Here is a 22,719-nt window from a genome sequence, read left to right as displayed (position 1 = left end):
TCATCCTGCCAAGTAGGTCGGAAATGAAATGTCAGGCTAGTTGGTAAAGGAAATTGGGGCTGTAACAGCTAGGCAGGACACTTCTGATAATAGCCAGCTGTGGTGGCTTGAACGAGATGTCCACAGTCTCAGCCATACGAATGCTGGCTGCACTGTGGCACTTGAGTGGGGCATGGAAGGTGTGCCCTTGTTCTCTTGTAAAGACTTTTCCAGTTGATTCCTCTGCTTTGTGCTCTTGGTTAAGTTGTGAGTTCTGAGCTTTCGTTCCTGCTGCCATGCCGACCGCTTGCTGCCGTCCGTGTGCTCTAACACTCTGGACCCGTAAGCTCAAGCAAACTCTTCTAGAGCTTCCTAGCCACAGTATTCTACCACAGCAAAAATAGGGACCAGTACAGCAGCGTCTGCTGGGACGGCCTCTTTGTTGGCCTTTTTCTAAGAACTGTGTGTTTAATAGTTAACTCACACAACCCTCCTACAGCATTAGGAGGGAAGCTCTGCTGGGGGTGACCTCAGCTTCTATGGGGGTGGAGTGAGAAGAATAACAAGACAGCTTCAGGGTGGCAGAGCAGGAGTTGGAACAAGATGGTTTGGCTTGAAAGTCCACACCCACTACCGGTCACATTATGTCAACTGAGCCTTGTCAGAGTTAAAGGCATCTGCTATGCCCTAAACTTCATATAAGATAGTACTTTCCAATTAATGTTGCAATAAACCAAATCTTATATTGCGGTTTTGTGGCCATGAAAAAGCAAAGGGTCCACATTTAAGGATAAACCAGTTATTGCCTAGTCCAGGTGGTACTGGGTGCAGAAGGTACCCACAGCTCTTTTATTCTCTTTAGATGTGCTATTTAAAAACAGCAAAATAAACAAAACTATCTGTGGCTTAGTAGATTGCGGGGAGTGTTTAAAACACAATTCAACCTTGGCACAGAGACATACAATACTAGCACTTGAGAAGCTGAAACAGAAAGATTCCAAGTTCAAGGCCAGCCTAGAGAGGGTAACAGCAAGACCTTGCCTCAAGAAATAAATTAAAGTAGCACTATTCCTAATTTTCTGAGAAAGTGCCAGATTGATTTCCGAAGTGGTTTTACAAGTTCACATTCCCAACCTTCAATGGAGGAGGGTTCCCCTTTCTTCACATCCTTTCCAGCATGTATTGTCACTTGAATTTTTGATCTTAGTCATTCTAATGGGTGTAAACTGAAATCTCACAGTTGTTTTGATGACTAAGGACGTTGAACATTTCTTTAAGAGAGTTTCTCTGCCATTCTGCATTCCTCTACAGAGAATAATGTTTAGCTCTGTACCCCATTTTTTTAATTGGATTACTTGATTTATTGCCTTTTAACTTCTTTAGTATATATTCTGGATATCAGCCCTCTGTCATGTATAGGGTTGGTGAAGATCCTTGACCAGTCAGTAGGCTGTCGTTTTGTTCTGATGACAGTGTCCTTTGCTTTACAGAAGCTTTTCAGTTTCATGATTGTTGATCTTAGAGCTGTGCTGTTGGTATTCTGTTCAGGAAATTGTCTTCTGTGCCAGTCAGTTCAAGGCCCTTCCCCACTCTCAGAAAATTAGGAATAGTGCTACCTCAAGATCCAGCTATACGACTCCTAGGCATATATCCAAAATATGTTCAACTATACAACTAGGACATTTGATCAACCATGTTCATAGCAGCTCTGTTCTAATAGCCAGAATCTGGAAACAACCTAGATGCCCCTCAATGGAGGAGTGGATACAGAAATTGTGGTACATTTACACAGTGGAATACTACTCAGCTATTAAAAACAATGAAATCATGAAATTTGCAGGCAAATGGTATATACTTACTCATAAGTGGATATTAGCCATATAATATATACATACTAAAATCTATACTCCCAAAGAAGCTAACCAACAAGGAAGACCCTAGGGAAGATGCTCAATCCTCATTCAGAAGGACAAATGTGATAAGATATCGGAAGCAGGAGAAGACAGGGAGTAGGATGGGAGCCTACTACAGACAGACTCCGAAAGACTCTACTGATTGAGGTATTGAAGCAGAGGCTAAGACTCATAGCCAAACTTTGGACAGAATGCATGGAATTTTATGAAAGAAGAGGGAAATAGAAAGACCTGGAGGGGACAGGAGCTCCAAAAGAAGACCAGCAAAGCCAAAAAATAAATAAAAAATAAATGAGCCCTGGGGTCGCTAAAGGAAATGATATCCCAGCCAAGGACCATGTATGGAGAGGACCTAAAACCCCAGCTCAGATGTACCCCATAGACTAAGTCTCCCAAGTGGGATCGCTAGTAAGAGGAGCAGGGGCTTTCTCTGGCATGAACTCAGTGGCAGGCTCTCTGATCATCTCCCCCTAGGGGTAACAGCCTTACCAGGCCACAGAGGAAGACAGTGCAGCGGGTCCTGATGAGTCCTAATAGGCTAGGGTCAGATAGAAGGGGAGGAGGGCTTCTATCAGTGGAATAGGGGAGGGGCAGAGGGGAAGAAGGGAGAGAGGGTGGGATTGGGAGGAGATGAGCAAGGGGTCCACAGCTGGGATACAAACTGAATAAATTGTAATAAATGATAATAATAAAAAAAGAGAAAAGAAGGAAGAAAGGAAAGAAAGAAAAGTAAACAAACAGGAAATACCCATGTTGATATATGTACATACTTCAAGCACTCAAGAAACTGATGTAGGAGGATTACCAGGAATTCAAGGCCAGTTTCGACTTTTGAGACTGCATGTCAAAAACTCAAATGTCAGTAAAACAGAATTTTATTTTGAATATGGAATATGGCTTTGTTTCAGATTTAAAGTGATCTGTGTCATCAAGATCCTGGTCAGCAATGAGATGGGCAGTTTTTAGTTACTAGTTTAGTACTTTATGTAATTGATAATATCCTCTAATTATGACCTTGGATTGTGAGTTGAGAATTGATTGCAGCTTCTTAAAGTGTCACTAGAGCTCCAGGGACCCACCTTGTCCCCAGCCCTGGGGCTCCAGATGTCCACAGCACTTCACCCAGGTTTACATGCATGCTGGGGATCTGGACTCGGGTCACATGCTTGCAGGGTGTGCCCTTACCTGCTGACACAGCTCCCCATCACTGCAATTTTCAAGTTGCATTTCCAAAGCCTTCCAACCTTTGTCCACCTCCCAAACCCCAGTTCTTTCAAGGTTTATAAAATATTCTTCACAGCGACCATGCTCTTAGTGCCAGCTTTCTTAGGAGATGTTATAGACACATCTGGAGATAGCCTCAGTCTGCTCCGTCCAATTACCCATCAGTGACCCTCACATTTCGGCACTAAAATTGTGCTAAATTCTGCTTGTTGGGCAGAGGAGACATCAGTAAGTTATTGTAACCTCTCTGGGCTTCATTGATAAAATGTGTGTTCATTTCTGGAATCTCACAGAGCAGTAAGGACGGATATTTAAGTTGAGCTTTGTGTGGTCGGTGTTTGTACAGATCAGCAAGAGTGGCTTTGCTGCGGAGTACACACCAGGTTAGTCACGGGCATGGTGAAAAACAGTTGAGCAGCGTTTCTGAACTTAGAGTTGGCTTGTGCTCACTGGGCTACTTGGCATTCTGTCTGGGTACCCACAGCAGCAGAGGGAGGTTACACAGGCACTGTCAGTGTTTCAGCCAGGGACAGAAGCTGTGGTCTGAGATTCCTGTGTTCAGTTTAACGTTCTTAGAGCTAACAGTTAATGGTGATGGAAAAATTCAGAAGATAATCAGTGCTGTATGGGTGCTTAGCTGGCACAGTGCTCTTTTTGAGTGGCTTCTGCTATAATGGATTTAGAGTTTTTGACATCCAATCATATTTGCAGTATAGACCAGTGCTTGATGGCATCATTTCTGTATGTGAATTATTTTTAACAGTATGCTGCCTAGAAAGATAATTCAGCAATCTTTCCTCTACATTCTTTTTTCTTTATTACTTTTGACCAACATATAGTAGATTTCTATATATTATAAAGTGTTTGGAAATTTATTTTAAAGGGCTATAACATCTCTTTCAATTCTTGTTAAAATTGTGAATACTTAGAACAAATGGTAACTACATTTATTGGGTTTATTCTTCACCTATTTCCCAGTCTATATTTTCATATTTTTATGAGGCTGATGTTTGAATGTTTGTAATTTTACATATGGCAACTAATGCTGAAATTCTAAAGTGTAGTAGCATTTAATCTGTTGTGAAGTACCCGAGTATCCGCAGACCACTACCACTAAGACCATCTCAGAAAGCTGGGTACCTTACAGAGGCAGTGATTACACCTCTAACTGATTTAGGGCATGGTTCATATATTCAAATATATTAAACCCTGATGTCCATTAAATGGCAGATTAGACATACCTCTGCTTTTGAAAAATGTACATTATTGTAGAGGAAATAAGCATGGATGTAATTCTAACACGAGGCAGTCGGGTGAGTAATGTAAGAAAAACTCCAATGCAGGAATCACAGTGGAGACAGACAGTCTTCCTGCTGCATGCAGACCTAAGACCTCAAGGCTTGTCATGTTGTGGGTTACCAGGGGAAGGCACAGAAGCACTGCTGGAGAAGGCGGCACACTCCTTCTGCCACTCTAGCCAATGCCCCGCTGCTCTGCAGGTTTTGTTCAGGCCCTAATAATTGGCCATGTGAGCTGTAAGCCATACAACTCAGAGACCACTGAGCTCGATTTGATACTGTGTTTTATTTAAGCTGCTGACCTTTGCACCAATTGGAAAGCATCCGAATCATCAGCCGTCATTGTCATTAATAGTGTGTTCATGGAATTAGAAGGTTTTGTGGTTCAGAGTGGGCAATGTATGATGTTAACTTAAAAAGTAGCTGTTCTTTAAAATTGGTGTGTTTTGAAAAACAAATATAGATTTCTATATTCAAATATAGATTAATGAGCACATTTCTAATGTGCTCATTAATATCTTATCAGCGCTGACCACTGTTGGTATCCATGACACTCACCTCTGCTTGTACTGTGTTCTCAGATAGACCCTTTTTCTGCTTGCTTTTCCATTCACCATATTTGTAAGCTCTTTATTCTTGCTTTATGTACATTAACACTTAGTATTTAATTTTTTTTTTTTTTAATCCAGGTAGTGTCTGCATTAGACTGGGAACAAATAGAAAGAATGACCACTCAGAGATGGGTCTGTTGTATGTGATGCCATAGGATGGACACAGATGTCACCCCATTTTACAGTCTGGACAGTTGGGAAGCTGATGAACAGGGGGGTAGAATTAGTCCCAACAGCCCTGGCCCATACTTGCAGCATGATGGCTTCTTTTCAGAACCACTGTGTACTGGGGGTCCATGCTGACAAAATGCACAGTCCCCTCATTTTACTGAACTTGGTGCATGGATACTGCCACCATGGTTACAGTTGGAGAGCTTGGGCCACTGCTGGGATGGAATTGCTTTGTTTCTAGATGCATAACACAGTCACATCTCCTTCACTGGTGAATTATAAGCTGAATATGGAAAAATATAACATGCATAAGATAAAGTTTTCATGTTAAACAGTGAAAACACTTAAAAGGCTTACATAGAAAGGGGTCATCCAGCCTTGTATTAGATGGCTAGCTCTTCCATTGTGAGTATATCCTAAAGGACTGTTCCTGCATTGGGAATTTGGTGGGGCCTTTTGAGGTGCCATGCTAGAACAGAGTAGCTCATGCATTCCAGCTATTTGCTGTTTTTGCCCACGTACCACACTTGGCCAGGTTCCAAGACTGCTCATCTTGAACACTTGGTAGTAGAGATTCCTGGATCCATGTGCAACACAGTGAGGCCTACAGGAACCAGAAGTATTGTCTCGCTGTCTGTCCTCCTACCTTCCACAACCGGGCTGTTTTCACTTTTGTTTTACAACAGGCAAAGGGATAACTGTCTCAAATGTGGGCCGTCTCCTAGAGCCATGCCATATCTGCAGCTGTGCCTTCATTGAGAACCATTCCTCGACTCCATATGTGTTTTGATCTTTCCACCTCACTTAGTTAGAGACGAGCCATTTAGAAAGCTGGCTCTGCCTTGCTCCTGGTTCAGCCTACGTCTCAGTGCTTCACAGGAGCCAGAATTGACAGACAAAGGGATTTCCTTTTAGTGTCGTGAGCAGACGAACCTGGACTCCACCTCTCCACGTCTTGAATGGAAGAGCCAGAAGACAGCTAGAAGTGAGGATTTAGTGAAAACCAAAGTATGAAAATTTAATATATGAAAACCTATTTTCAGTTTTGACTCAGCTAACTTTAATGGAGTATGGCAGCATCAGCCAGGTAGCATGTATTGAAGCTTAGCTTTGAAAGATTTGAACATAAATCATTTGTAGGATGAACACTATTCTTAGACTTCCGAGTCTTCGATATTTATCTATTCTGTATTTCCCATGGCTTTCAAGTAATGTTTGCTTCCTCATTTCCAGTATTCTGCTCCTCATTCTGTATTTTGTGTTTACATTCTTTCATCACCCAAAATTCAACTCTCTCATATTCTTTGGTGGATCAAAAACAAACAAAAACTAAACCCAGCATTTGCCAACTTGGGCTTTATCAAAAAGCGTCTTGTGGTGTAACTGGCTTGGTAGTCACAGTGCCTCTGTTGATTTCATATTTTTTAAATTTGCAGATGATGAGCCAGCGGGGTTTTTCTTATGTGCAGTTCTTCAGACTTCTAGAACACCCAGAGCAGTTCTGGATGTAGGAAAAAAAAGTGTTCCCCTCTCCCCTTTCATTGGTGGGAACCGAGCAGTTGAATGACCAGTTTTCTAAGATGGAAGGTAGACCTGGATAGGTATAGCTAACTTTCTTCCTGTCGATAAGGATTTAACTTTGTGTAAGCAACAGGATACCAAATAACAGTTGCCTGAAAAAGAGGGTTTAATTTTTGCTCTGAATTCTTGGAAGACATAATTACATAGTATGATTTATTCAAGTGAAGAAACCAGTGTTAGAAAGCCTTTGGTTCTTTCAGCCTTTCTTTCATTTCTGCTTTAAAAAAAAAAAAAATGGACATGATTATGTGGCACACACCAACTGAACAAAAGCCACTTAAGTTGTGAAAGTATCTTTTACTGGCCTGGTGTGATTATAGTCTTGGAGGCTTGCTGCTGAATAAGGTCACTCACTCTTTATAGCTCTTTCTGAACCAGTGGCTGACTGGTTCAGCTCAGCAGTTCTGGCTCAAACTCCTCTCCAAGCTGACTGATTCAGTCTACCTTCTCTCAGCTTCTCCTGAGTATCTAGGCTTCTAAACTTCACTAACTAAACTGCACCAAAGTGCATGAATTCAACTGCACTCAACCAAGTGCACTGAACTGCCTGCACTGTGCAGTTGTCTTCTCTACTGAACTCTACTGTATTGCCTTCTCTTCTGTTATTCTTTGTACCCTACTCTACTGTCTCAGTTGCCCTTAAGTAGCCTCTTCTTCCTGTCTATTCTCATGAGAGTTGAGCATATTCTATCTCTAACTCATTCTGTCAAATCTTTCTCTGATTAGTCACTTTGTCTGCCCCTCAATTAGAGGTCACTTTCAAACATGGGTGCTTCCTTCTACAAATTAACTTTACCTTCATTGTTTGAGATTAAAGGTGTGTACTGAGGGCATTTCTGTATTCTAGCTAGATCACACAAACCTAGAAGATCTTTGCATCTGATCCCTTTCCAAAGCAGCCATGATACTGGATTAAAATTCCTCTACATAAATCCTTTCATAGACACTGTGCCTTCCAATTCCACACACTGATGTGTGTGGCCAGAGCTTACACATAGCTACATCCAGCTGACTGACTGCAGCTCAAGTTGAAATAGATTGTTTGCCTACATCAATTTAAACTTCAGTCTACCATAGAGTATTCTAGAAACATGAACTTGTGACTGACCATGTGATTACTTGCTTAAAGTAGACATTGGCCAAAAGATGTTTAAAGTTACAAGTTATATTGGGATTTCTTGTGTGATTCATTGGCTATATAATAGCCTGAAGCTATAATTTCACTATGTAGACACTAAAACTCTGTGTCTTTGATAATTTGTCCATTCCCTCATTTATATCTTGGAGAGTACATTGCATATGTTTGTACTTGTGACCTTTCCCCTCTCCTCTCAGGTCAAAGTTGTATGTTTTAGCTATGGAAAGTTTAAGGTCCTCTGCAGTACAAGTGGTCCAGACTGGCCTGAGGACTGATTATTTCCTGATGCTTGCTTCAGTAGAACAGCCTTGGAGTGTGCACTTTCTAATTCTTTTCTTTGCTGAGTGTATACTGGCTTAAAATGTAGATACCATCTGTACTTTCTTTATGGATTACACTGAATGTATTCTTGAGATTCCTAGACACCATGTTTTACGTATTGAAACCAGCTGTAACCTTTTTCTCTTGATTTAATTCAAGATTCCCACAGAATACCATTGGCCTTGTTGGGAAATAACGAGTTGGCTCCGTTTCCAAAGCAGTTTGAAAACCACATTGGAAACAATGCATGCATCTGGACGGGTGACTGAGCAGCAGGGGATGATGTGATGTATTACCTAATGTGCATAGAAAAGAACGCTGGCTACTGAAGTGTTACTGGTCATGTGATTCTTGAGTATAAAAATAATTTTTAACCTAAGCACATGAAAATCTTCCTAGTTGTCTTAGATCCTTGGATAAAATAGCATTGAATGTACACGTAGAATTTTGGTTCAACAAGCTATCTTAATAATTTGTTATGGCCTAAGATGTGTGCTACATCCCATTTCCCTCAAATATGGCCTCCGTCCTCTCTTATGACCAAATAATATACATGTCTGAAAACGAAGTTTCACATGTACCAAGCTCTGCAGCACAATTCTCTGCAGAGAAAAGCACTGTGACCATCGCTTTTGTCCTCACCTTCCCTCTATATAATGAGACTGTACAGATGAACCTGTAAGGACAAGATACTTTTCTGCATTGTGTGTTATATGTAGAGCAGGAGGCAATGAAACATTATTTTTTATTATTTAAATGCTTTGCGGTGGTTAAATATTATTTTAAGGAAGGTTTTGAGTATCAGAAGATAATAGAATTTCTACATACAAACACTTTCTTGAGCTGCAGTGTGTGCTGTGTATTTCAGGCTAATAACCAGGGCTTATACTAGGTCAATATGTCATGTCCCAGTGGTGCCTGGTGAGATGGAAGGCTATCTCACGTGTCAGCCAGATAACCGTGTGAACGCTTTTGAGCAGGCAAGATAATGGGAATGAATTCTTTGGAATGTTGTAGCACATGAGAACCATAACTTTAAAGATAAGTGTAGTTACTCTTTGACATCGTTATGTATATTTGACAGTTTACTCATTTGAACAAAGATGAAGGAAGTAATCAAACATGTTTGTGTTTAATTTGATATATATGAGAGGTTTATAGGAAACTGATGAGCACAGCTAAAGCTCAAATGGATATATATGTATGTGTATGTATGTATGTATGTATGTATGTCTATATGTATGGAGTGTAGCAGATAAGATAGATTTAAAAGCTGTCAAACAAAACTTGCAGCATGTTTTCTTCTCCTAAGTTTCGGAATTGACATTTCCTACTCCTACTAGTACTAATAAGAATTTAATCCTCTTGAGGTTGTAGAGATGGTTCAGAGGTTAAGAGCGCTGGTTGCTCTTCCAGACAACCTGGGTTCAATTCCCACCATTCACATGGCAGCTCACAGCTTTCTTTTAACTCCAGTCCCAGGAGATCTGACATGCTCTTCTGGCTTTGCTGGCATTGGCCACACATGTGATACACAGACATGTATGCATGTAAAAATAAATAATTAAGTAAAAATAATTCCGCCCTTAATTACTGTTAAGTTTGAAAACAAAAATATCTCAACCCAAACATAAGCATGGTAATAATGTTTTTACTTTTTCCTTTTATTACTGTGTTTCTAGGATTCCATGTATCTAAAGATTGGTTTATTTTTCTTTTATGTATTTATATGTGTGAGTATTTCCCTGCATGGTTGTATATGTCTGGTCCTTCAGAGGCCAGAGGAGATTATTGTGTTTTGTGGAACTGGAATTGTAAGAAGCTGTATGAATGCTGGGAATCAAACCCATGTCCTTTGAAAAAGTAACAATTGCTCTTAACTGCCAAGCCATCCCTCTATCCCTCTATCCCTCTATCATAGTGTTTTTCATAAGCCATTATATAAAATGTCAAACCATTTTTTAGATTGACAATGATGTCAAAAATTTTAGTTATGTCTTCCTTATACAGCTCTTGTATGTGCGTACAAGATAATTTTGTCAGGCTCAAACATGCACAGTATTTTGAACAGAGATTTGTTTCTTCTGTACGTGCTTGTTTTAAAAGTTGAGTCACAGAAAACATTTATTTTTAAAAGTACATGTGAATTGCTTCAATTTGGATTGACTAAGAAAGCACATGTTTATGGTGTATAAATTGCCATTTGGGAAGAATGTGCAAATTCTCAGTGTAATTTCAGCACTCAGCTTTCATGAAATCTTACAGTGCTGTGTCGTCCTGTGGACACAGCTCTGCTCCATCTGCATGGCTCTTAAGCGCAGCCTCATTTACACAGTTTACGTCAGTGCATGTTGTCTTCTTGAAACCACAATGTGGCAAGCTGCATGCATGCGGGATTTCAGAACCCCCTGGTCAGCCAGTAGAGGCCACTCATAGCTTGCTGAAACTAGATGGAAAGTGAAACTACCAGAGTCCGGTTGAGCATCATTCTGAGCTGCTTATAGTTGAGATTGTTGCTCAAAAAAAAAAAAAAAAATTAAAAAAAAAAAAAAAGATTGCCATGAACCAGTGTGAAAGCAGCTGCCACTATGCCTGTTAGTGATGCATCCCTTCTGCTGAAGCCCTGACGTTACTCATAGGTTACTACTATGGTAATGTAGAAATACAAACCCTGTTAGTGGCCACACCAAAACCATGAAGCAATGTATTTATTCATTATAATCATTGATATTCTTATAGGCTAATGATTCTAAACTCCCAGTACATACAGACTGTTAACTGGGATTTTTGAAATAATTACATTGTTTTGTTTAGTTATATGTTGGTGTACTGTGTGTGTGTGTGTGTGTGTGTGTGTGTATGTGTTCATATATATATTCACACATAGGCATATATGTATTAGGATAATTTTTGTTGTCATTTTAACAGCTCTTAGAAAAATGTGTCTATATTTCTTTAAAAATGTGCTCAGATGACTTCAGATTCAGAGGGGTTAAACTGCATACAACTGCTTTCCTAGAGGATCTGTTCCCTTCCTTATTCCTCACTTTTGTGGTCTTTGCAAGTTGTTCCACAGTAATTTTTTCTCATTTTGCTTTAAAAGTAACTGCAACCTTTATTTTTGGGTTTTCAAAACAGGGTTTACTCTGTAGCCCTGGCTTTCCTGGAACTCACTCTGTGGATGAGGCTGGCCTCAAGCTCACAGAGATCCACCTGCCTCTGCCTCTGGAGTGCTGGGATCCTCCTGGCCATGGTGCACCTTTGGTGATTGTGAGCAGTCTGTAATATTGTGAGTGTGGGTGGCACAGGGAAGCATTGTACTCACCTCATCTAACGTGTAGCAAAGATTTGAGTGGAGCAGGGTTAGCGCACCTTCCTCAGCCGACATGCTCCTGGAGAGCCTCTGTAGGTGTAACTGTAATAAGCCATTTGCTTTATAGAGTGTTAGCTCCTCGGCCTTTTAAACAATGAAGATAACTGTGTAGGCTGGCAGCCAGAGCCAGGTTCCTTGTGGCTTTTCGCCCCTATCTCCTAACCCCCAACTCTTGTTTCCCACGGCCAGACTTTAAAGTCATATGTTGAAGCTTGTCTTTGTTGGGTTATTTTCCGTAATGCCTGTCACATATACTTGACTGACACGTTAGCTAAGGCCTTCATGCAGGGCCTGTTTGACTGTAAAGACTTGCTTCTCTCCTCAGTATTGTCAAATTAATCATTATCCTGAGAAAAGAGGAAACTTTTGTATCTTGACAAACTGGCAGGCGATTCAGGCCTTGCCTCCCTCCAGCCTCGAGGCTACAGGGCTTTGACCAGCCAGGCCTCACCAAATTGAAAAGCCTTCTTTTGAATGGCAACCTGCCATGGTTAGTGTTTGTCAGTGTGGGCACTGAGGCAGAATAGTGTGCAGCAGGCAACTCACATGCAGTAGAAAATGAGCACAGGGGTGATGGGAAGGGTCGCTGGAGGGAGCGAGCAAGGCTGCTGGTTTCTAATACTGCTAATAGGATGTAGCTGCATTCTGCTACAGGAATCTTCAGTGCAGACATCCTGAGTATTGACGTGTGCCCTCCGCACTGGGCAGCCTCTATCCCAATCTCACAACTGTGTCTCAGCTCAGTTTCTGACTCAGAGAGGAATATGTCAACTGAAACCTGAAGGAGGGTTTGCAATGGGAAAATGAAAACCAGCTGCTCTGTTGGTCTTTGAAGACCACCAGTCACTGTGTTAAACATCGTGATGGAGAAGAACAAGACCTGGCTCCAAATGTGTCTGCTAAACTGAGGGAGGTGTTCAGCACAGGGTGGCTCGCTCGTGCTTCCATTCTGCCAGTAGTCACTGGTCTTTTACAGTGTTCTCTGCAGTCCATTACAGCAGCGAAAGTGGAAATCACAACAGAAAATTTGTGTAATATAAAAGTCCTCTCTTTCTGGCCATGCAGTTTTGTTTTAATTGGTAGACACACAAATAATGTAAACAAACATACTTTGTTTAGAACTGTACTCACTAGCAATGTATTAATGTTTAGCAGCTGAACCCTAAAGAGTTAGGTCTTGCCATATGATGTCTGAGTTCATCATTATTAATTATGTAAATGTTGACCTCTCAGTTCTGCGGCTCCCAAGAACTCTGTATCGTGCAAATACGGTTTTTGTGTGAAACGCAAAGAACCTCTTCTGCTAATTCTATGTGATAAAAATTTTGGTCCTAGTGAACTTGACTGGCTAGACATGATGGTACACACCTTTCATCCCAGCTCTAGAGAGGCAGACCTGCAGGCAGATCTGAGTTCAAGGTCAGTCTGCAGAGGAGAGTCCCTCTAGCCAGGGCTGTACAGTGAGATCCTGCCCTACACAAAACCATAGAACTCCTCGACTGCTTTTTAATTTGGCTTTTTAAAGAGATTTGACTTAAAATAGTTTATGATTTCTTTGTAAAAACTTTTCTGAATTAGTTACTATATGATCTGACTTTGGAGAGTTTTGGGTTGTGTTTGGCAAGGGCTCTACCACTGCCCTGTACCTCCAGCTTTTATTTTATTTTACTTTTGAGATTAATTATTACATGTGTATATGTGTGCAGCAGATATGTGCAGAGGCCAGAAGACGGCGTCAGCTCTCTGAAACTGATGGTTGTGGGCCACCATGTAGTTGCCGGGAAACAGCTCCGGTCTTCTGCCTAAGCAACTGCTTCTAACTGCTGAGCCATCTCCTTAGCCGCTTCATGTTCAGATTTTGAGTAATTCCTCTGAGGTGTGACCCGTACAGAGGAGCAGCAGTGATACATTAGTTCATTTTTGATGAGCTAAAATGTGACTACTTTATCTTGAAAGCAAAATATAACTAAGTTGAAAGGACTGGGGATAGTCACTTGTGTTTTTCTAAGGCCATGACCATAAAGTCATTTAAATGTCAACGTTTGATTCTTTAACTCTGTGTATTATTTACTGAAATTGAAGGAGCTTGTAGTTTTTAGGCATGTCCCCGTTCCTGAGGAGTATCTAGTCAGATTACCTCTGCCTGGGCTGGGAGCTTCCATTTGTGTTGTGACATGAACTTGTTATGAGTCCTGTTGTGTCATATTCCCAGGGTTGTTTCATGAGGCCGTTTATCACATGAGGGTACGTGAGATTTCTTTGTTTATTAAATTTCAGATTATGTATTTCAAGGCAGAGCAAGACTTAAACACTTTTTCCGTAAGTGTAGCTTTAGGTAAACAAGCAATTTTAGCCTCGAAAATAGCTCCTGCTTCTGTCAACATGCTGCTTATTTTTTCTCTGAGATAAAAAGTTCAGTTTTCTGATATTTGTACCAAGATAAAGTCAGTAAACAAGATTAATATAGTGTGGAAAAGGCTGTCAGCAGCCCTGGCAAAGGAAACGAGTTGCCTGTACATAGAGCATACTGTAAACTGAATAAAACTGTCAGGTCCGCCATGAGATAATGTGATCACGGACGTCTAACAAACCATGACACAGGCCCAGGCGGCTTTTCTCACAGCCCCAGTGTAGAAAATGGATTACTGTGTTCCAGGGATACCTGCTGGAATAACATGAAGCCGTACTCCAAGATGAATGCGGGATGTGGCCTGGAGCCAAGCCAGCTGTTTACCTGTGTGCTCCAGCCCTGGGCGCACCACTGTCATCCGCTGCATACGAGCCTGCTTGTGTTTCTAGGCATGCCAGTGTGTGCTGGCATCCTTAGTGCTCAAGAGATACAAGAAAAAAGTTTCTCAAAAATGTTTATTTTTTTAGGCCATACCAGTTTGACTCTGTCATGGTTTACATGGCTCCTTTGTAATTAAACAGGCGTCAATTCTGTGATGAGCGAGTATGGCTCAGCCCTCTGCTGTGAGTTGATGCCTTATCACTGATGGTGGCAGATTCATCTATTGGTGCTGCCTTTTCTTCATTTGAGAACATTGGGTCCAACCGGAATACTGTGGACACCATAGGTGAAACACTTGCTGGGTTGTTTGTTTGTTTTTTTTTAATAGAATTTTTAATTTATGTAGACACAGAGAAACAAATACTGTTCTTTTTGCTAATATTATATTTTGTTCAATGTAAATACCAAGATAATTTCTTCCCTTGTGGAAAATATATAAAAAGAGCCATTTACTGCTCCTTTGACAGAAGTTCTTGTATGCACTTGAATTTTGTTTAGGAACTTATGACAAAAGCAGGTTCACAGAAATAGCTTCTGCTCAGAAGTGATGTGGTTATGCCTCCTCTCGCATCAGTGTAACAGTGTGTGGACAGCAGAGTCACCACCGTTCTGTTCCTAAAGCACCATGTTTGCTCTGGAAACCCGGCAGACCTCTGTCAGACCAAGGTGATCTGTGTGGAAAGATTTTTGTGTGGAGGTCCAATAGAGCTTCTGATCCCCTGGAGTTTACGTTGCAGTTGGGTGCTGGGTGCCAGACTCAGGTCCTCACTGCCCTGCATCTCTCCAGCACTCTAGGACTTTTGCTCCTAGCTGTTTTGTGTTGGATTGCAAATGAATGTTCTCTCCTCTGTTTGGAAAAATGTCTTCAAACTATGAAGCCCTGCTTTGTCATTAGCAAGTGAGTTGTGACCTTTTTTGTCATTTGTTTGAAAATCTCTTTTCAGATGTCTGCTCCTGGCCCTGTCAGTAACAAGAGGATGGTTCACTTTTCCCCAGATGCCCATCACCATGAGTGAGTGTGCATATTCTGTAGCGCTCTTGGGTTAGTCCATTTGTTTCTTTAGGACACTGAATTGCTAGCTCTGAGTGAGGGCAGTTGAATTTGTGCCTACTTTAAAAGCATAAAAAGGCACATGGATGGTAACAGTATAAGAAAAATTCAGATAGAGCCCTGACAGAAATAGAAGGACTTGTAAAATACATTGTTTATTTTGATGGAGTTTTACATTCATGCTTTAGTCACTGACATCTAGGCCCTGTGTAAAAGCATTTCAATCTTAGTGACATTGGCCTGCACCAAGCCTGTACTCCAGCCCTTCCATGGTACCAGCATGAACGCCAAACGACCCATCCTCATGATGCTTCTTTTACACTGGCTTCTGCCTGGCTAGCCTTTGATTAGCACAGTAAAGAGCTATCATGAAGCCAAAATGTATTTCCTTTAGCAATAAAAGAAATGTCCCACTAAGTAAGCAGTTTATATGACTTTAGTATAGATTATAGATAGGATTTCTTGGTGGTTACCTTAATTCTAAGTAGTCTTATTGGAAAAAACAAAACAAAACAAAAACACCTGTTTGTGTCTCTTCTACCATCTGAAGTTGGTTTAATTATCAAATTGCTTTTTCCTTAATAACAAATAAAATGTCTAATAATACTGGTTTTCTTTAAAACAACAACAAAAACTTCACCCTAAAGAACAAACTATTGTTCAGACATAGAAAATTCCTATCAGAATCTCCCTTGTTTTCTTGTTTGATGTGCTGCTTAAAAAAATAAATAAAACACAGGATAACAGCCAAATGGTATGCAGTCTTGTATTAATTTTGTCTTGATGAACTACAGAAGCTGAGAAAGCAGACATAGAACTAGTTTAGATGATACTCTTCACGAGGTGGGGAGCGTAAGTGCCCTGCAGCCATGTTTCTCCTCACTGCTGCTGCAGTCCTGTGCCAGCCCTGTGCCTGATGGGCAGACACTTAAGACGGATTGGCTGAGTGGCTGCAGATACCGATTTAAACTGAGGCACACTGGCCTGGCTGTGGGAGATGCAGTATGCCCATCCCAGCACATGGCAGTTAGAGGTCCTGTTCGGCTATTTAACAGGCTTGGGGCCAGCCTCGGCTTCCTGAGACCCTGTCTCAAAAACTGTAGTAAGTAGATAAATAGTGGGAAAGAACAGTATACCAACCGAAGTATTGTTTCTGAAGTCACAGGACTTTCAGCGCTTTGCTGTCCCCTCCACACTGGGGTCTCCCAGGTTCTCAGGCAGCTGAGATGCTGCAGGAGGAGAAAGTGGGTATTGTCCTCTTAGTATTCCAATGTTATTGTTTCACCGTGTAGCTCTCAAGGCTCTTGATAACTTCGCTCCCTTGCCCTCTTCATGTCACTAGTCCAGTTCCCAGGGTCTCTCCTAACCTATTTTCTCCCATTTCCTACCCCATTGCCTTCTGTATTATCTTTTATGTCCCTGTAGAGTCCCACTGTATCCTTCAGTCTAGCTTTCCATGGTTGCAAGTCATATCACTCACTCGTGACTCAGGTTCAGAGCTGGCCATCCTGGTCTTCTCACTTGACACCCCCACTGTTTTCTGCCACCAGAGTGGACACCTTAACAGTCATCAACAAACACCTTGCACAGCCAAGCCTGATACCCATCTGTCACCGTCCCTTCCGTTCATGGCCCATAAAACTCACAGGCCTCAATTTCAACCAACTCAGATCAGTTCTGCTTCAATTTTCTGAGCATCTTCTATATCTCACCTTTTCCCTGTGACTCTGGGATTGCTCCTGTGTTCTCCCCTACCATACTTGTCAAGGCTCCTTGAAAAAAAAAACCAAACTTTTATTAGCATGTACTAGGTACAAACTTAAACCAACATAGTTTGCAGTTGTTTTGTTTTATTTTTGTTTTTCTTCAGATTTATTTTTCCTGTTTTGTTTTCTTTTCTCATATAAGTGAAGAAAGGGGGCTTTGGAAGCTTCATAAACGATATCATCTAAAGCAGACTGCTTCTTTTTCAACCTTTCTTATCTGTATTCCATTCTAGGCTGCTGTATCAAAGCACCATAAAGTAGATGGCTCAAACAAACAAACTTCCACATCTTCTCGCTCAGCCTGGAAGACCCAGGCCTAACTCACAGCTAACAGTAGGGTTAGCTCCCTTCTGGGGCTGTGGAACACAGGCACTTCCTGAATGTTTTCCTTGCTTCTCACAGTTACCAGTCTGCCACCCTCCCCAGCCCTACCTTGAGGGGCACTTTCCCTGTGCTGGTCTTTGTCCAAACTCTTCCTTTATCAGGCACCAAAGACAAATAAATAAGATATTCCAAAATGCCACACCTGACTGAGGTCATACCTCAGTGATCTCTTTTTTTGTTGTTGTTGTTTTGTTTTTTGACATAGGGTTTCTTTCTGTAGCTTCAGCTGTCCTACACTCACTTTGTAGACCAGGCTGGCCTTGAACTCACAGACTGACCTCATTTTAACTTGTCTCTCTAGAGAGCCTGGAGGTCCTGTTTTGGCTTGTGATATTAGGACTCCATACTGTCTTTTGCAGGGACACAATTCTGCCAGTAACATTAACATCAACATCATCACCCTTTTCTTTTCTATCCTCATGTTTATTGTCTTCTGGTGTTTGAGATGCCTGCTTCTGGTGCTTATCTCCTCCCTGCCCTGAAGAGGATAGTGTCAACAGCTCTCCTGTTCCACCTTTCAACAAGAACCTACCTCCCCTTTGTGGCCACTGAGCAGAATCAGCGTAACTGGTCATCATGGCTTAAAGGAGATTAGGAAAGAAGATATATAGTAAAGTTTCATATAAGTTGTGGTAATTCTCCAGTTCAGCACATAGCCAACTCTAACAGTTAAGCCTAAGAAGATACTGTTCAGTAAGTAGCTACTCAAAGAATTTCTCATGGCCAGTTTACTAACTCTTCACCATCTGCGTGTTCTGTTCTTTCCAAGCATATAGTATGCAGAATCTTGTATCTTTTACCAGAGGAGACTCTTCCAGGTCTCCTGTGATTGCTTACTTCATCTCTCATCCATGGCCTCTGAGCGCTATGGGCTGTTAATTTAATCTAGCCATGGATGCTCTTAGTAAAGTGGCTTGTCCACTAAAGCTGCACATGTACAATATAGAATTGTGGAGACGACAAGCTGTCACAACAGAGGATGAAGATTGCCACTTAGGAATGCCTTGCTTAATGCCCAGCATGCACGTGTCGTTTCACCAGCATTCTCGTAAGAGCGCTCTGCCTTGCAGGAGCAACTTACTCTTCAGTCCATAGTCCCAGGAGCCCACCCAGGCTACTGCAGTTAAAGCTGCACATTTCTCTGTGGCAGTCAGGAGTCATCATCAGAAGTTAGGGGCCAAGTAGTTGATTGCTCGGCCTGTCTTCAGGTACTCAGTTCTCTTGTTTGGCTGCTGCTCTCAGGCTCTTCCTGTGTCCTTCATGGTCTGTCCCCTAAAGAGTGCCATCCTATGACAGTGCACGCTGGCCACCAGGGGGCAGGGATGAGTCTAGCAGGTTTGTCCACTGAGGCTCATCTGAGTGCTTTTACCTGCACAGCACCCTTGCTGTGGGCTTGCTTACTAGAGCTCTGCATCCGCCGCCTCTTTCCAGGCGTGCTTTTCTACTCTTCTGCTCTTGAGCAGCATGGCTGGATCTTGGATATCTTTTTCATGATATTTGACAGTTAAAAGAGAACAAAACTTTGCATGTAGAATGTCATCCAGCTGGAAGTTGTGTTGTTGTCATAGTCGTTTGAGGCAGTTGTCACGACACATCCCTTTCTGATGCTTATACAGGGTGGGTAGTTCAAGACTGGCCTATATAGTCAGACTTGGTTTTGTTTTTAAGTTTTGTTTTGTATTGGTTTTTACATTTTTTTTATAAAATCTCAAAAATATCTTATCAAAAAATCTTGAAAACAATATAAGCTGTAGGGCTAGGGAGATACTTCGGGGGATAAAGTGCTTGCTGTGCAGGCATGAAGACCTCCACAAACGAGTGCCCACCCTTACAAACATGTACACGCATTTGAGCACCACCCACACAAACATATAAAAAGAAATCATTTTGTGTGTCTAATGTCAAAGTTAGAATAGAGTAAGTCTATTGCTTACTCTATAAGTAAGTAAATAGAGCACCGGCTCTCAAGCATGAAGGGACTTTGGGATTTGAACAGATACAGTAGAAGACCACAGTTCCCAAAGCCCTGTCTCTGTGCCAGCTGTATAGAAATGGCTGGGAAGGCACTGGAGCCTCCAGCTGGAGAAGGGAAAGGGAGGGCTTAGGGTCCAGAGAACAGTAGCAGTAGGGTGCTCCATACAGAGACGTCTCCACTGAGCAGGAGAGTGGAAGTTGGTCAGTAAAGGTATAGACAAGGGGTGGGCTGCAGCTCAGTGGTAGAGCACTTGTGTCCCATGCATGATACCCAAGGTTTAGTCCAGTGCTTCAGTAGCCAGATAACTAAATAAACAAACTCTAGACAATACCATTTCATGATAGTTTTCCATTATAAAAACAAAATTCAGATTCTGTTTGCTGATGGCAGCATTGCTCACGCCTCTTAAAACATGGTCTCCTGTAAACATGAGCACCAAACACTGAAAATCTAAGAGCAGCACAGTTATGAGGTGTGATCCGTTTAATAAAATAACAGCTTGCTTTGTGCTAATGGGGGAACTATTTAATAACTATTCCCTGGAAAAAAATGCTATCATATTGAAAGTTCAGTCATTAATAGATGATTGTTCCCACTTAGCACAGATAAATCAAGTATTCATTAGTATAAGACCCACAAAAAATGTGCGAAGCCTTAATCCAGCTAACTCAGTAAAATTAGTATCTAACTACTGATTAAAAAGAAAGTTTGAGGACACTAAAGACACGGCTCAGTGGTTAAAGCACACGCTATTCTTCCAGAGGACCCGAGTTCAATTCAGGAAACACACCGCCACCTGTAACTTCAGTTCAAGGGGATCCAGTGCCTCTGGTTTCTGTTGGTACCTGTATTCACGTGGCATACAGTCACATATGAACAAAACTTATAATAATAATAATCTAAAAATACAATGTTTTGAAATATAATTATTTCTGCCATCATGCTGTTACCTTTCTAGATATGCAAATAGTAAAATGTAAAAATTAACATGACTTCCTCCTAGAAAAATGTGTGATTATAAAATAAAATTTGCTTCTGTTAAACCATTGTAGAGCCAGGCATTCTAGCACAGCACACCTGTCTACTGCCAGCATTTAGGAGGCTAAAGCAAGAGAATTGACTGCCAGAGATCACAAAACTAGTATGAACCAGCCAGGGTAACATAACATGATCCCATCTTGAAAACCAAAAAATGTTGTAGGCTTTTATCTACTCTCTAACTTTTCTTAACTACTTGTAAGATACTTAATCTTAAAGAGATAAATATGATTTATTAATTGATTTTTTTAATTGATATTCATATTCTGCTTTTATTTTTATATAAAATATATCTACTTCCAAAGCTGTATATAGAATGAACTTTTTAAAAATGCACAGATAACTCATTACAGTCTTAAAATGAATTCTTTCATAAAGCAAATATTCACTCATTTTATCTTTTGTGTAAATATCAAGCTTGCTTTAAAAAGCAAGATTTGCCTTGACTGAAGGTTATGTTCATTGGGAATAGTTTTTCACTTTTAAATATAGCATTTATTGTATTATTGGAGAAATGTCTTTAACTGCAGGTTGAGGTCTATACAATATGCTGAATCAGTTCAATCTTTTATTTATGCATGGTCACCATGGTGAGTCATGAGCTGATGTGTCTCCATTTTAGTTGTGGGTGGAGTAAGTGAGGCAGCCTCCTTATGTAAGGTGTTTACAGAGCACTGTGCCATCTCTGCTGGAAAGCACCTCAAAATAATCATGTCAGTATAGTTTTGCATAGTAACAGGTTCTCTTTTTCAGAACATTTTCAGGTGTGTCATTTTAATGTTTTTACTCTCTGAATGACCAAAGCAGATGTTTTTTTCTCCATTTTATAGGTGATTTGACTCTTCCAGAGTTACATACTATAACTCTGCTTGACCAAAAATCAATTAAGAAACAAGTATCTTAGGCATCTCCGGTGTGTTTTGTGACATGCAGGCCCTCTGGGAATTTTGTAGGGAGCTCCAGTCATATTAATTCTCCTGTGAACACTGAAGGTTCCAAGGTTTGCAGAATGAAGCCACACATTTCTGTAGCCCACAGTATACTGCAGGGAAAAGTACATTAATATTGATTTCAAGTGCCTTCTGTATGGGAGATGAGAATTTATGTTTAAGCCTCCCGGTCCTGAGAAAGATCTTTATTTTTACATTATTATTATTATTATTATTATTATTATTATTATTATTATTACTATCATCATCATCATTATTATTATTGTATGTGGATGGTACTTGTGTGCGTGTGCACATGCCATGTCCAAACGTGGAGAAGAGAGGACAACTTAGTGGAATCATTTCTCTTCTGCTTTAGCTTGGTTTCAGAAGTTGATCTTAGAGAGCGAAGCTTTCATACAAAGGACCTGACTTGCTGAGCATCCTGCCAGTCCCCAGTGTTATTTTTGTTGATAAGTAAGGAACCCAGACTCCAAATATGTAATGTTTTTAAAGAGCCTTCTGTGTATAGTTTTAGAGTTTTGTATCACAGAAAAAATTTAATGAAGGAGCAATGCCTTCATAGAGAACAAACATGGCATCTCTGATTGATCAAGCCCTGCCCACCATTTCAAGTCATGCCCTTTCGCACTCTTCTAGGACACCTCTGAGGGCTGCCCTCCTCAGGCAGCAGAGAGCAAGACAGACATGTCACTGTGTGCATCGTGGGCACAGACCGTACCCATCAGTGCATAGGCACATGCATGTGCAATTGCATGAAAGTACATGTGTCGTTATGCACTGAGTTAAAATTTTAACTGGACAGTAAATTAGAGCAACTGATACATCTCTATGAAGTACATAAATTGAAGCAGTAAAGGCAAGGTTGGCTAAGAACACAGGGCCCAGAGTCAGACATTCTGTTTGAATTGTCAGTCCAGTGTGTGCCAGCCTTGGCACGCTTGTGAGCAGTGGAGATGTGACAGGGTTGTGATGAGAGCTGCCTGGCCAGACTTGTGTGTGGCCCAGGGTAAGGCTCCCAGCAGCGAGCATTCCTTAGAAGCAGCGGGTCGCCGGCTACGGCTCCTGATAACTGCTTCTTCCCTAGTTTTCACTGATGCCATTGCTGTGACTGTTGCTCTTAATCCTGTCCCTCTCTCAAGGAACTCCAGTTCC

The 22,719-nt window shown here is 41.2% G+C and overlaps 1 protein-coding gene across 3 annotated transcripts in view; it reads left to right on the top strand.

Annotated features, from left to right (window-relative positions):
* The window catches only part of Gpatch2 (G-patch domain containing 2), a 156,254-nt gene that overhangs the window by 74,596 nt on the left and 58,939 nt on the right, over nucleotides 1-22,719 (top strand). For all 3 annotated transcript variants that reach the window (XR_008720372.1, XM_055609176.1, XM_055609175.1), the window contains exon 6: nucleotides 15,345-15,412. Coding sequence is in view for 2 of the 3 variants with exons in the window: in XM_055609176.1 (XP_055465151.1) it covers nucleotides 15,345-15,412 (68 nt within the window). In the remaining variant the exon portion in view is untranslated. The remainder of the gene's footprint in view (nucleotides 1-15,344; nucleotides 15,413-22,719) is intronic.

Source organism: Psammomys obesus, unplaced genomic scaffold (assembly GCF_907164565.1).
Source record: "Psammomys obesus unplaced genomic scaffold, mPsaObe1.curated_primary_1811, whole genome shotgun sequence".
Lineage (NCBI taxonomy): Eukaryota > Metazoa > Chordata > Mammalia > Rodentia > Muridae > Psammomys > Psammomys obesus.
This window is presented reverse-complemented; position numbering and strand designations above follow the sequence as displayed.